At 49.6% G+C, this 14385-nt stretch overlaps 5 protein-coding genes across 5 annotated transcripts; 2 read left to right on the top strand and 3 right to left on the bottom strand.

The window, feature by feature from the left end:
* Positions 1-1156: 1156 nt before the first annotated feature.
* N7496_004415 (uncharacterized protein) lies at positions 1157-4723 on the top strand (the record flags this gene model as incomplete). The annotated part of the gene is made up of 1 exon (XM_056697346.1): positions 1157-4723. The coding sequence occupies one exon, from the start codon at positions 1157-1159 to the stop codon at positions 4721-4723; it is 3567 nt and encodes a 1188-aa protein (XP_056559558.1).
* Positions 4724-5207: 484 nt separating this feature from the next.
* On the bottom strand, positions 5208-5896 carry N7496_004414 (GFA family protein; the record flags this gene model as incomplete). The annotated part of the gene is made up of 2 exons (XM_056697345.1): positions 5208-5328; positions 5391-5896. The coding sequence occupies 2 exons, from the start codon at positions 5894-5896 to the stop codon at positions 5208-5210; spliced, it is 627 nt and encodes a 208-aa protein (XP_056559557.1).
* Positions 5897-6915: 1019 nt separating this feature from the next.
* N7496_004413 (F-box domain protein) lies at positions 6916-8615 on the top strand (the record flags this gene model as incomplete). The annotated part of the gene is made up of 2 exons (XM_056697344.1): positions 6916-7205; positions 7292-8615. The coding sequence occupies 2 exons, from the start codon at positions 6916-6918 to the stop codon at positions 8613-8615; spliced, it is 1614 nt and encodes a 537-aa protein (XP_056559556.1).
* Positions 8616-9657: 1042 nt separating this feature from the next.
* Positions 9658-10971, bottom strand: N7496_004412 (DUF3431 domain-containing protein; the record flags this gene model as incomplete). Its single annotated transcript, XM_056697343.1, has 4 exons — positions 9658-9866; positions 9959-10321; positions 10386-10477; positions 10535-10971. The coding sequence occupies 4 exons, from the start codon at positions 10969-10971 to the stop codon at positions 9658-9660; spliced, it is 1101 nt and encodes a 366-aa protein (XP_056559555.1).
* Positions 10972-12057: 1086 nt separating this feature from the next.
* N7496_004411 (alpha/beta fold hydrolase) lies at positions 12058-12918 on the bottom strand (the record flags this gene model as incomplete). Its single annotated transcript, XM_056697342.1, has 1 exon — positions 12058-12918. The coding sequence occupies one exon, from the start codon at positions 12916-12918 to the stop codon at positions 12058-12060; it is 861 nt and encodes a 286-aa protein (XP_056559554.1).
* Between the last annotated feature and the right edge of the window lie 1467 nt (positions 12919-14385).

The raw sequence follows: 14385 nt of genomic DNA, 5'->3' as shown, positions 1-14385 counted from the left end.
GAAGTCCACGATACAACGATACGCTATTCTCCATGGCGGGCGCGGCGGGCGAGACGAAGAGACGAAGAGACGAATCTGGTCGAGCCAAGCCAGCAATCAATCACCTCCACAATGCTCCACCGGCAGCATCATCCATAATCTCACTCAAAATCTCAGCGCATGCAGTTCGTGAAACTGGGGAACGAAGACTTGCCTAGAGAGTAAGGTTGGCAACCCAAAGTGTCGGGACCATTGACGAGCTGTGACACGTAGCTGCAGGATGCAGGCTGGGATGCCCCCACAACGCGTACGAGGTTTATTTCCATCACCAGCCAATCACCATGCGAGTTCACGATGATAGGATTGTTTATTCTGCATAACTCCCACGATATGGAGCATGCTCGTTTGCTACGTGCTCACTAGCCTAGGATCTGGACCCTGCCGATCGTTCTTTAAACCAATATCGGAGTATGGTGCCGACGAACTATTGCTAGATCCAGTCAATGGCGCCAGTGGCATCAGCAGGACAAGAGCACAACTTCAGATGTGGAAGAACGAATTCTTAGGCGCACAATGGCTTGAGCTGAATACGAGCGAGGCGGCCATCCCGTGAATCATGGTCTCAGATCTGATCTCATCGAAACCTCTGGCTTGATACTTTTCTGCACCTCGTGCATGAACAGGACCACTGCTATAGCTATTATCTCGGAAATGCAAGATCAAACCACTCGATATTGTTAACATCACCGGAGACAAACCTTCAAGCTGACTTCGCGTCGGCTAATTTTGCAACATTGACCGGAATCCAGAGCTCGAGGAGGAGCTCGAAAGTGGAGTCATTTGCTCCGCACTGGACTCATTTCTAGATGCTCACGACTCGACGAATGATACACCTTGATGTCTTGTTCGTTCCTGAGCCAAATGGCGCAAGGCAAGATGTTCAAACCTTCCGTTCATGCAGGAGCAGAGATATGGCTTCAGCCAGCCAGACTCGGCCCTTGCGAACCATTTGTTGCTGAGCTCTCCAATTCACGACATATCAGGATGTGCTTATCCGCCGTCCACAAATACGAACCGGGATCCAGGCATAATAAACACTCTTACATCGCTCAAGACCCTTCACTAATCAGACTAAATATCATTTTCTCTGCATTTCCATTGACGAACCTGTCACACCATGAAGGTCCTCTACGAGAGTGAGCTCATGAAAAATCAGAAACAGGCACAGCTGTTATCTCCATCTGGTTCATTCCAAATCATTCAGACATCTGCCGGATATGCCCTTTTCTTCTTCATCGGTGCCGATGGCGCATTCTATGCGGCTCGCGAGGCCCCTGCCACTGCTACGGGCTGGACCAGGCTGGAACTCTCGGTTTCTATCGCAAGAGACCATCCAGATACCCCCATCGTGGTCAAATCATTCGAACTATGTCAAAACCCAAAGACTCTCCTGTTCGATATCGCCCTCGTCGTAACGATCAAGGGGTCTGATCATCTCTATATGTCGCAAAGCAATAGCAGCAGTGCCGACACCTGGAATGGCGATATTCTGTGGCAATCCCTCCCATTCGACGCCGAAGGCGAGGATACGCCCGACCAGTTGGTCATTGCAGATGTCTTTATGATGAACACTCCAGGTCCCAATGGCAACGTTCAGAATTACTTTGTTGACATTCAACGGGCCCCGTTCAACTCTTTGCAACTACTGGATCGCTACTACATCACTCCGGAATCCTTTTATTGTTGGGCTCGCCATGCTCTTGCCGTGGAACTCAGAGTTGGCTCTATCAAGAGCTGCCCCGGTAACCGGCATGGTGACCTGGTTCCCGGAATATACACTCTGGGGGCTGTAGGTGGACCCATTGGGACAGAGAAGCCTGATGCAGCTCCCCCAGAGAAGGTCCAACTGATCTACACGCCTCAGAAGAACCCATTCAACACAAAACTGGCCCCCAGCCCATCAAGGCTCACACTTCCCGACGGATGCACCATTTCATCCACGTGCATCGCGTCTGTTCCCAACAGCCAGGGTGAGACGATGCTTTTCTTGTCGGGCGTGGATGGCCTATATCTCTTTGCTCCCAACAATCAACACAATGGAGCACTAGGCAAGAAGCTCGTTGGGCGGACCGAAACTTTTAGGAACGTCAAACGTCTTTCTGCCGTCACCCTGAACTCGACGACTACGATTTGGGCCTTGAACGCCGTGGGTGAGATGTTCTATTTCTCTTGTGCTGCGGGTAAAGAGGATCAGCCCGAAGCGTGGACTACCTCTTGCCCCATCCTGGTGCAAGTCAATCATTTTTCAGGCTTTGTCAATGTCGACAACGCAAGCAATGTCGTCTTCGCACAGCATCACGGCCATAATCTCGAGCAGCTCATACAAGACCCAGCCACGAGCTCTTGGACTACACGTACCATCCTGTTGCCGACGGAGGACACGGGAAAGGTGTTTGAATATCAGACTTCCACCACCCGCATTATCACCGCGGATGACCTGGGCCGGGCTGCTCCTGACACTACTGTCACGATCTCATCATCGACCTATACATCTTTCTTCGTCAACAATGTCTATTACACTCTATCACCGAGCAAGCCTTTGACCTTTGTATCCGATGAGGTTGGGGAGATCACTATCGTCTTGGAATCCGATAGTTTGGTCATTGCACCATTCACCGTGGCAATCCCAGGGACCGTAACGGAGGCAGTTACTGTGGACCCGCTCGTCAAGGCGAAAGCGAAGCTGCTCGATATCAAGGACGGAGACAGTCTGGCGAAAATAGAAATCACTCTTGAGGATGGAACCAAAAAGTCTCTGTTGCCGTCGACCGTCTCCCCCAAACAGCGCACAGAGGCCGCGAAAACCCTCGTCCAGCTTGGCCAAGTCAGCCAGGAACTGGACCCCACGTCTGGAAAGAAGAAAAGAGGAGACCCCGGAGAACCACCTCAACTGGATTTTGCTATTGACTTTAGCGACCCCGAATTTACCTACTATGAAGGGCAGGAAAAAGTCAGTGATCTGCTCAATAACAAGCGGAAGAAACGAAGCGTCGAGGATGTCGAGTTCTTTGGGGATCTTGCCGACTCAATCACATCAAAGATCGGTGATTTACTCAGGGCATTTTCGTACTACGCCGGCAAGGTTGGGCTGTTTGCTGTACAGCAGGTGAAGGGTGCCTATGAGTTTGTTGTCCAGATGGGCTCCAGCTTCTACCGTGCCGTGGTGGACACGGCGCAGGCGGTTGTGGGTGTCATGCAACTCGTGTTCGAGAAGCTGAAAGTTGCTTTCAATGACCTTGTCTCGTGGCTTGGTTTTATCTTCGACTGGCAGGATATCTTGCGAACACAAGCCGCGATCAAGGGCGTCTACAAACTCTGGGTGGCCCATGTCCTCGGCTCCGTGGATTCTCTCAAAACCACAGCCGACACCATGCTGGACGGCCTTGCCGATCGTATTGCCAATCTAGGCAACGTTAAGCCAGTCGGGCGCAGCACAACGGGCATGCTGGACGATCCCAAGTCTCAAAGCACTCATTCTGGAAGTCCGCAAACCAACTGGGGCACGTATCACTTCAAGAACGGCGCCGATGTTGCAAAGGCGAATTACACACCGTCGGCTAACATTAGCAGCGAGTGTGACAGCCTGATGGATAAGCTCAAGGAGTCTGCAGATCGCGAAGTGGACGATGTCCATGCCGCCATTCAGACGTTCAAGAGCGAGGTCGCGGATAACCTGTCAACTCTGGATCCCGTGGACGCCATCACCAAGACACTGGCTCTCTGCAGCGTTGTCCTGGTCAAGACTGCAAAGAATATTCTGCACGCCATTCTGGATATTATCCAGGCAATTCTCAAGGCTGTACTCGAGAGTGTCGATACTCCAATCGAGATTCCCGTAATCACTTGGTTGTACGAAAAGGCGACTGGCAAGAAGGGGATGTCCATCCTGGATCTATTTTGTCTCATTTGCGCCATCCCATCCACAATCATTTACAAGTTAGCGACCGGGCGTGCTCCATGCCCAGACGATAAGGTCGCTACGGAACTGCTGCGCCTGGAGAACTTGGTGAGCCTCAAGACAGAACTCGTGCCACGCAGTTTGGCGTCCGATAACGACCCGACACGAACAACCAGAATCACCGATGAAGCAAAAGCAGAGCACAAAGGGATGCCAGAGGAGACCAAAAACATCATCGTGTCCATCGCTAATATCTGCACGTTGCCCGGCTGGGGGATGGTCATGTGGGTTACTCGGACGAGGCAGTCTGCAGTGATGACCTGGACGAAATCCGCCTTCGAATTCCTAGCCGACATCATATTTGACCTTCCTTGTTATGCGTGGTCCATCACAGAGATGTTCGGCGACAAGATGGACTGGCCGTATCACTTGAACTTGGGCATCTCCACGATCAATTTCATTCTTCGAGCTATCAAGACTCGAACACCGTCCAAGGTTAGATGGGCAGTCCTCGACGCAAGTTTGGCGATCGTCTTCCTTGTGGCAGATATAGGCTATTTTGCGCGTCTGGACAAGTCTATGACCAGTGACAAGTTTGCGCTTGCTGCCGAGGCGTTGGAGTCTACATCGATATTCCTGGACGTGCTTGTGGCCGTGGCTGATAGCTCAACGAATCCCGGTGCAAAAGTCGTCGGCAAGATAATACTAGGGTTAGAAATAGCCAGCCAGGTAGGGTATGTTCTTTGCTCTATTCAGACCGGTGTACGCACTGGTAGTGAAACCTGATCTCCATCGTGTTGCTGGTGGTCAATGGCAGCTGATCGGTCTCACCTTGCATGGTTATACAATGCTCAATTTACAATCACTGTGCAGCGTTGTGGTGTCCTGATGGAACTTATGGAGGGTATCCTGGTTCAAAGCGAAGTAACGGTCATTTTATTTGAGACTTTGAACTTGAAATTTCAGAAACATGACCGAGCTTGCGATAGAGTGAGCTATTATTCTACCGTAGTTCGTCATAGTGTGACCTCTGCAAGTTCTCTGTTCCCAAATACAATCGAACGTTGCCGTTTTCGTCATGGCCTGTTCATCATGAACGGATGAGGTTGATATTAATATGTTTGCATTTGCATGGAGGAGAGATCCCAGTTCATCCATTCGATCGTTGAGAAACCAACCCAACTCTCATAACTCAGATGTACCTTTTCCTTGAACACCCATTTGCTGTAGATGCATCTCGTATTGACGTCACACATCATCTTATGTTAACTCATTTTTGGTCAATTGGAACACCTTGATCATTCAGCAGCTGGCTGCTCTGATCCATCCCTGCCCACTTCGGTGCTCCATCTGGAATATCCATCATTCGCTGTTCGTAGAAGATATGACATCTACATTACCAAAGCTTTGATTAGTGGGAATACTTCTTTCGCAGTGTAGAAATGATACATACGTCGGTCTAAAAACCTCCCTCTGCTTTCTCTGCTCATCCTGCGAGCCCTCGAATTCAATCAATTGCGGAAACAAACAACACATATTGCGTCCCTCATCCATGATAAGCGAATGACAAAAGGAACACGACACCTTGGTAGGCGTCTGGTACTTCCGCGAGTTCTGCGAAGACGAATAGAACGACAAACCGCTGCAACCCTTCTCAAAATTTATATCTTCTTTGTGGAAGATGGCAGCCCATTGGAAGGGAGCGCCGTGCATGACTTGACATCCGCGACAGTGACAGAATTTAGCATTCAATGGTTTGTCGCGTCGCAGGGTGTATGAGATTCGCCCGCATTTGCACTTGGCGCGCCACTTGGCCGGTCCGAATTCCTCGGGGCTCTTGATTTGATACGGAGCGCGATGTTTCCAGGCCTCATCTTCCAGGGTGTGTTCATGATGATTGTTGGTGAATGCTGGGGAAGGTAGAGGGTTCTCCGTCTTGAGGGCGCCCATTTCGGCCATTGCGACGAGTCCGAGCTTGGATGTCGCAGTATCCAAGGACTTTCTCAATGATCCTGCAGGCTAGAAGAGGTCCTGTTGGTTTTATGTTGACCAGGGGATATGATGTCAGTTATAAAGACCCACATTAATTGGGTCTTCTTGTACTTGGTTTGGACTTGAAGATTGACTGTCGCCACAATGACGAGCCTCGATACTCTGAGTGAGCAAAGACCATGGCCTAGACACACGACTTCCATTTATTGGTGTGAAATTTCTGTGCCCTTTTATCATGACTGGTTTCGTTTAAATTCTGATTTAGTTTGGACCTTTTGTCCCTTTGCATAGCTAGCATCCCCCGGAGTGATGTCATGATGCTGGTGGTCTCGCCGGTTTATACTCGAAGATCTAACCTCAAATAACTTTTGGAATCTCTTATTATTCTCGATACCCTATGGTTGAATATCCAATAGACGAACAGAATGCATACTATATTGGATATACTTTATCGCCAATTGTCAGGGCATGTTCCTGGCCCTAGGGAGCTCTGGTCCCTTAAGAAGCTTATTCCAATCGGCTAACTAATTAGCTAAGTAGCCAGTAAGCTCAGAGTTAACTTTGGTATTCACTGATCACTAATAATAGCACAATAGCATCACCCTTTTGCTTATTCGCTATTATGAGCGACCGGGAATCTCCAATGAACGGCAGAGATGACCATTTTCCAGATTGGCCAAATTGGCAGTACTTTAATTGCTCCAGGAGTGTTGACCACCAAATGAGAAACGACTAGAACCAAATGAAACAAGCGACTCCAGCGGCTGCTTATTTCCCTGGGCGTTTCAGCTTTGTTCTTCTGTGACGCCGTTGGTTGGCGGGGGCGGGCCCTGCATCAAATCGATCAAATTACAGCGAACCCCCCGTGCCCTCGCTTTGTCTTCCCTCTTTGTCCTGGCCTCCAGCCTCCTCCTCTTCTCCTTCTCCCCTTCATGCACCCCCATCCTCACCTCTTCGTCCTGATCCCTTTCTGAATCTCTCTCAGAATGGGTCTCCTGGACCGGCTTCGGGCTCGGCCCCGGCGCAGTGCGGGGCTTGCGACCGAGCACCAAACGCCGCCCCGCTCGGCCAAAACAACAGGCCGCGATTATACCAGAAAGCTGCCTCGTCCCGTGCTCGCCTACATCTTTGCCTATGTCTGTCCACACACCGTTGACAACTCCTATGAGACCTCCGAGGAGTCCATGACCGATGGCTGCATGCTATGTGACATGCGCGATCTTGCGCACTGCGCCCTGGTCAGCAAGCGCTGGTACCTAGAGGCACGCGCTCTTCTGTATGCGACCGCAACAACCTGCCCCCGTGGTTCATCCCAATTCGTGGCCTCTTACTGACTCATGTTCTCGCCTCTCTTCTCCATAGCTACACGAATGTCCGCATTGACCCCGTCCACTACTGCGAACTCGAGGTCGAACTCGCTGCAAAACGCAAACGCCGGTCTTTCTTCGATCGCAATGGCGACCCCATCGACGCGCCCCAGGTCCGCCTCGAATTCTTCATGCGAGCTGTCCGAGAGTCACAAGGACTGGCAAATATGGTCCTCTCGCTTCGCATGCCCTACATGACCCGCGAAGCTAATAAGGCCAACATCGCCCGTACCATCTCCGTCCTCCCTCATCTACGTTTCGTCGACCTTCCATCCGGTCTATTCAGCGATGAACCCGCATGTGCGGCGCTGAAGCAGGAGCTCATGGCTCGTTGCCCTGATCTTCGTCGCATGAGTTACCGTCACGGAGCCGAGGGGGGCTTTGCACGCCTTCCTGGGTCACATCTTTGGGTCAACTTGGAGAAATTGGAACTGTCGGGATTGCACATCGAGGCTGTAACTCTGCGGAGCGGTCTCGCCTCGTTCCCCCATATAAGCGATCTCACGTTGGATGACCTTCCTTGGCTTGACGACTCGGCATTCGCTGTCAATGGCACTTTCCCTCCTTTCCCCGCATTGAAGCAGCTCACCCTTCGGGATACTCCAAATGTTACGGCAAGCGGGCTTGCCGCATTACTCTCCGTCCCGATTAACCGAAAAGCACTGCAGTCACTGACACTCGCCTCGACTGGTGTACTCCCGTCTACGCTACACCGAATTCTACCAGTGGCTCCGCAGCTCGCAACCCTGTCCATCGTTCAGGAAGTGACTCGCTCATTCCCCGCCGAGCAGGTTCCCCCCTTGCTGTCCAAGTCACTCCGACTGCTCCACTACGAGATTACATCAGAGGCCGAGACGAACGGGCTTCCTCCCGTTGCAGTAACATACTACACCTATCTCATTTCATCATTGATGTCCCGTGCACTTCCTGCACTGCGGGATCTATATGTCCGCGATGCACAATTCCCCGATACGCTGCTCCTCGCACCACCACCCAGACTATTCGGCGGTGGTGAGAATGGGCCACAATTTGCTGGCGGTGGTCTAACGCAACCACTCAACGTCTACAGCAAAGGCTTGGATGAGCTGGAGTGGAACTTTACACCCTATGATCCCGATCCAGCTTTCGGGCGCAGAGGCACGAGGCCAGTCAGCTTCCACGAAGCGCAACTCAGTCGCTCATGGGGTGGTGATGCACGGAAAAGTGTACTTGTGGGCAATGGCTTTGGCGGGTTCCTGGCCGTGCCTGCGGACGACGGAGAACGTCCACAGAGCAGTAGTGGATACAAACGGTCGAGTCGACAAGATCTGTGGCGGTAATTCTTGATAACATATTTTGTTGTTGCGAGCGTCGATAGTTTGGCACTAACTTTAGCCATGGTCAGCATCTCTTTGAGCTGTATGAGCGATGTGCTATATGATATAACGAAACAATGTGTAATCATGCGAATATATACCAGATAAAGTCTCACCCCTCGTCGCTTTTGCTCACTGAGTAGAATTGATGATCAACGTAATTCCTGGCCGACCTAGACACCCACCCAGCCTAAAGAATTTCAAAATCGATTATCTCCATCAAAATAATGGTTGACGTTCTCCGGATCATCTTGGACGACATCGAGCTCATCCTGGTCAGCATACTACGTTGCCATATGAGGAGGATGTAGCACATATCACTCGGATCTAACACCCTTCTTATCTAGCCTGGGGTCGCAACCCTATCCCGGAAACATTGACGCTTTCCCGCCAATACGACGTTGCCTATGCAGAAGACTTTTAGGACGCGCTGCGCTGGCGAGAGTCACAGCTCGCTCACATCAAGCTTCTCTTGCCGATGATGACGGCACGACTCCTCCAGTATCCCGCTCACATCTCCCATTCTTTTTTCATTGAATACTTGACGGGATCCGACAATAAGGGCACATTTCCGGTCCAAGTGATCCATGAGGCACCATGAGCACGTATTCTTAGATTGTGCGTCCTTGGATAATGCCTTACTCGGCTTGAGACTCCAGGATCAACATTGAGTCATGACAGCGGAATATAAAGGGAGGAGAAGAGCGTTGAAGATGGTCAGAAATTGAAAAGGGGCAGAATAAGGCCACGACTGAATGCCTGGCCGCAATATTACTTTGCTTAGGCAAAAGGGGAGCGTGTGTACGCATGGCTTGGCCAAAGCCAGGGGAGCTATTTGGACCTTTGGTCATGTGGAAGATTCCAAGTGAAAAGCTTATGCAAGGTAGCTAATTAGCTATTGAATCTTTTATTCATTAGGTTCCGTAACCAGACTGTAGCCGCATATTCAATCTTATGTATTTGGGTATCTTCAACCATCCGGGCCCCATCCAGCGTTGCCTCTGCGTTATTTCCTCCAGTATTCCACCGAGGGTATCTCGTCTCTTTTTTGCAATCCTGCGTTCGGGTCGACATTGGGCCAGCCTTCAGGCAGAACCAAGCCACGCCACACCCACTGTCTCTGCAGGTCGTCGTCGGTCATATTACAATATCCATACGTTCGGCAGTAACACTCTCGAACATCCGGGCAATTTAGCGCTGGTTTGCCAAACATAACTGCACGAACATAAAGTCAGCACTAGTCACTCAAACACCCTTGAACTTTTTGATTTCAAGAATATCGTCATGAAGAAAGGGGACAATCGTACTGTGCCAAACATATTCAAAGACCCGCCCACTAATCTCCGACGCCAAACGCGTCTCAATCAAGAACTGACGAGCCCTCTGATAATCCTCAATGCCCCGCTCATGGATTTTCTCCCGCGATATCGCAAATTGGCTACAGCAAGCCGTGCCCACGAGTTCGGGTAGTTCCTCGCCGGGGAATAATTCCATGAAACGATGTGGGTATTCGACGGCGGTGGGATGACCATTGTCTTCGAGCTTTTCACGGAAATAGCGGGCTGGTTCGAGTTCGACGGGGCAACCGACGACCCAGGAGCAGCGGAGGTTGACGAAGCCAGTTTCACGGACGTAATCGAGTTGGAGGTCGTTAATTGAGATGACTGAGTCTGCAAGCGGGTCAGGTATTTCTATTCGATGCTGTAGAGTATAACCGAATATCGAGGTACATACCGTATAGTGGGTTGTCGTTGTGCCACTGGTATCGACCTCCATGCATGAAAACTGATACATCGGGGAGGCTGTCGTAGCGATCGATGATATAACTAAGATAGATTGTCAGCTTTTAACCATCAGATCGCATCAAAATAAAGTAGACGTACGTCAAGAAAACCATTGCCTCGTTGCCTTTATTCATCGGCACAGTCAAAGCAGCCTCACCAGGAGGCACATCAGCGCGATAGATATTAGTATACCAATTTGGCACATTCTCCTGCACCCAAGACATGTTACTGTAACTCATAGCAGCAAGCACAAGCTCTTTTTCGCGAGGCTTCTGCGACACTAGATGCGCTTCGGGCTTCCCCTCCGACGTCTGATTTCCATTGGACTCTGCATGGTTGACGGCAAGTGTCAAGCCTTTACCCACAGCCCATCTCGACACAGAACTCAACGACTCGCGACTCAGAACTAGCTGATAGGAAAGTAGCAATGCGATCGCCGTCAAAGCCAAATACACGAATAGCCGCCCGCGACCGGTGTTGGAACCTGCCTCCCGGGAGCCGCGACCTGGAAATGCAAAGCGAGGAAGCCAGTTCATTGTGGAGCATTCATGATGAAAATAAACAGAAAGATATATAGCGTTTTGAAAGGGCTTTTGAAAGTCTTTTAATCGAAAATAAAGACTGAGATATGTGTTGAATCGTAGTCAAGGAGGTCAAAATTGACGTAAATGAGTCCCCAGGATTTCCATGAAACCGCCAACAAGATTTGTGGTCGGAGCCCCCGAATAGAAGGGGGGAAAGATAGCTATATGGGGCCAAGTAGGCCTTTCCAGCCAAATAACAAAGAAGGACGACCCAATCATTTCCGTCTAACGGATTCAGATAATACACAGCTTCGACTGCGATCGGAGGGGCTGGCCCCAGTTCGGTGGAGTATTGCGACGGAAACGGCTGCACGAGTCGGAGATAAACCACGTCATTGGGGGAACTGAAAGCGGGTGGATATCAAATTGGTTGGAACCTGGACGCCCTGGTCGAGTTAACCGGCAAAGAATCACGCGAGATCAGTTGAAAGTCTGTGCTGAAGTACAATTGCTTTGTCGTTGTAGGGGAATCTTGATTAATAGGTGTCTCACATCGGATTATTGAAGTCGCCCATTCAACCACAATACATCAACTCGTATCCCGAGTGTTAAGCTTCTCACCGATTCTGTGACTTCCCGCTGTCATAGTCATCGGATTGCGCGGCCATCAAATGTGGCGCTAACTCAAAGCGACCGCATCGACTGAAAACGGGGCAGCCGACGGGAAAGAAGGTCGATCGGGGGAGAACTCAGCCCCGATGGCCTGTGCTTCACGATTCGAAGATGGCTAAGGAGAGAAAATATGACCGTGTATCATCATTCCATTTTGACACTATTGTTCTTTATTGTGTAAATTATCGCTCCGATAGTCGGTCGTGATTTAAAGGGAACTAAGAAGTACCGGAAGGACCAGCTAAGTGCCGCCCTAAAAAGAATGTTTTCTAGCTGATTCCTCCACAATGTCTTAACTTCTTATGATACAGTACTACCATTGTTTGCCTCTCCGTGTACTCTTTTAACCTCTAGTAGCGTGACACCCTCATGCTATTATCTAATTCCGTATCTATATAGATGTTGGAATGTGTGTCCAAGGGAATTTTAGTCCGTTTCATTTGCCTCTAAAAACTCCAGCAGCCTCTGTGCCACAGCAGATGGTTGTTCTTCAGGGAGAAAATGCCCACAATCCTCAATAGCTCCACCGGAAACTTTAGTCGCAAAGTTCTGGACCAACTGAATCATGCCCGAACCGACCGAGCTAGCACCACCTAAAGCCAAGACAGGGATATCGAGTGGTGTCTTTGTAAATTCCAAATTCTGTTTCGCGCTTGTTTCAAAAGCTCTGTAATACTCGAACCCCCGACTCATCGCTCCCGGTCTTGAATACGCTTGGATATAGCGTTCAAATTGATCTTTAGGCAAACCACCGGGATGAACGGTCTTCAAATTGAAGAACCAGGTGAGTAGCTCCCGCTCGCGGCCAGTCGTCAGGATTTCGGGTAATTCAGGAAGCGCATTGAATGAGAATTGCCAAAGACGCAAGTTGGTTTGGCGAGACAATGGAAACTCAAACTTGGGCAAGAAACCCGGCACCGATGCGTCCAGTATACTGAGCGATTTGATTTTCGATTGGAATTGAGCAGCCCAGGGATAAGCAATCCATCCACCCACATCGTGGCCAACCAGATGGTACGATTTATCTTTCAAATGATCGTGAACAGCTTCGGCCATGACTTTGCTCACGTTGGCGGTATCATAACCATTGAGGGGAGCAGGTGAATCGCCCAAGCCTGGGGGATCGAGAGCGAAGAACTGATACTGTTTTGAAAGGGGCTCGAAGATGTCGCTAAACGCCTCTGCTGTTTGTGGCCAGCCTGGAATGAGAATCACAGGGGGGCCTTGACCACCAACTATGGCTCGGACTCCATGGAGAAGATGTATGGCTTGCCATTTTGATGTCATGGTGTTGGCGTCCACTGGGTCAGGAGTGCGGAGACTTTGAAGGCGAGCGATTATCGAAACAGTATTTTCATGCGTCAGGGTATTTCGGCGGATTTATAACTATAATATTGTAATGAGTCACAGAGTAAATGATGAATCAAGAAAGGGGCCATTTCAGGTCATACATGTACCCACATGAATCGCGATGGTTTCAAGTTTGTGATGTGCATAGGTATAGCCTTATTTCCATAGGGCGCTGGGAATTAGAAGCTGAGTATGATAAGGGCGATCTAACGAAAGCTCATACAAGACGAAGTGATTCTCCATTCTACTTCGTTGATAAGTTAGTTATAATAAACTATGACTCACGAAAGGTACAACGGTTAGTTGGTTAGCGGACGGGAACTACAGTCCTGTATAGTGGGGGCCATAGTATCACTGTTGCACAACAACGGACACGGAGTGCAATAACGGGTACCCCTGTAGCCCTCATACTTCAATGCATTGGACCTGAGTCGACGAGGGCAGCCGCCTGGGGGTTGTTTGTTCAGAAGACTATGACATTTTTTTTGGAATTTCATAAATGATGAACCAGGCCCCTGACAGCCTTATATCAACTCTGCCTCCTCGATGCGAGCCAAATTTTATTATTTCACATTTTATGAAACAACTGGGGCTTGATGAGACAATCAAGAAAGTATGTTATCAAAGTTCCAGAGATCCTCATCTTAGAAAAGAGAACAGACTTTGAGGGCCTCCGCAAATTATGTTCCTGGGTGGGCACAGTAAGAGCCTCAGGTTTAATCAAGATCTTCAAGACTTTGACGCAGGGCATTATTAAAATTATCCTAGACTATCCCACTATCAAAATAAATTTACTTTGTAAAAAGATTGGAGAGTCGGGTCATAGTTAAACCCCTCGTGCCAAGATCATGGCTGGGTCTGCATTTGGATGCGCCCGCGATTGGAGTGGGTCACTCGTGTTGGTCGATCGGCGCATACTGCAATCTCGACAGTGACACTCTACTCGGACGTGCCGTGAAAGTACAGTATATATATATATGGGTTGACTATTGTGCTTGATCAACGCAGGGATCTTCTTTCGGATAACGCCATCCGGAAGTGGATAGGGGTTCACTAGATGATTAGCTTTTTCTACTATTCGGGTGTAGATTGTGCGAAAAGAGAAGGTAGATGCGCGCATGAGAAGAAACGAGCATGTTATCAGGAACACATTACATAGTTGCAAAAAAAAGATTAGCTTCTCTTCAATATTTTAACTAGCCTGGTAATGTCTCCATTTCACATGATTAATTATCAACCATACTGCTGAACGAGGGGTATGTTAAGATAGGATCCCAGTTTGCCTCCACATACTCGGGTGGACATGCCCAAATAGGCAGTCTTGGTGCAAGGGTTAATGCGTCGGCAGAGCATGGGGAATGTGCGGGGCTGCGATAGATATACCTAATCGAGGCCTATCTACGC

Source organism: Penicillium cataractarum (genome assembly GCF_028827025.1).
Source record: "Penicillium cataractarum strain IBT 29864 chromosome Unknown utg000002l, whole genome shotgun sequence".
Classification (NCBI taxonomy): domain Eukaryota; kingdom Fungi; phylum Ascomycota; class Eurotiomycetes; order Eurotiales; family Aspergillaceae; genus Penicillium; species Penicillium cataractarum.
This window is presented reverse-complemented; position numbering and strand designations above follow the sequence as displayed.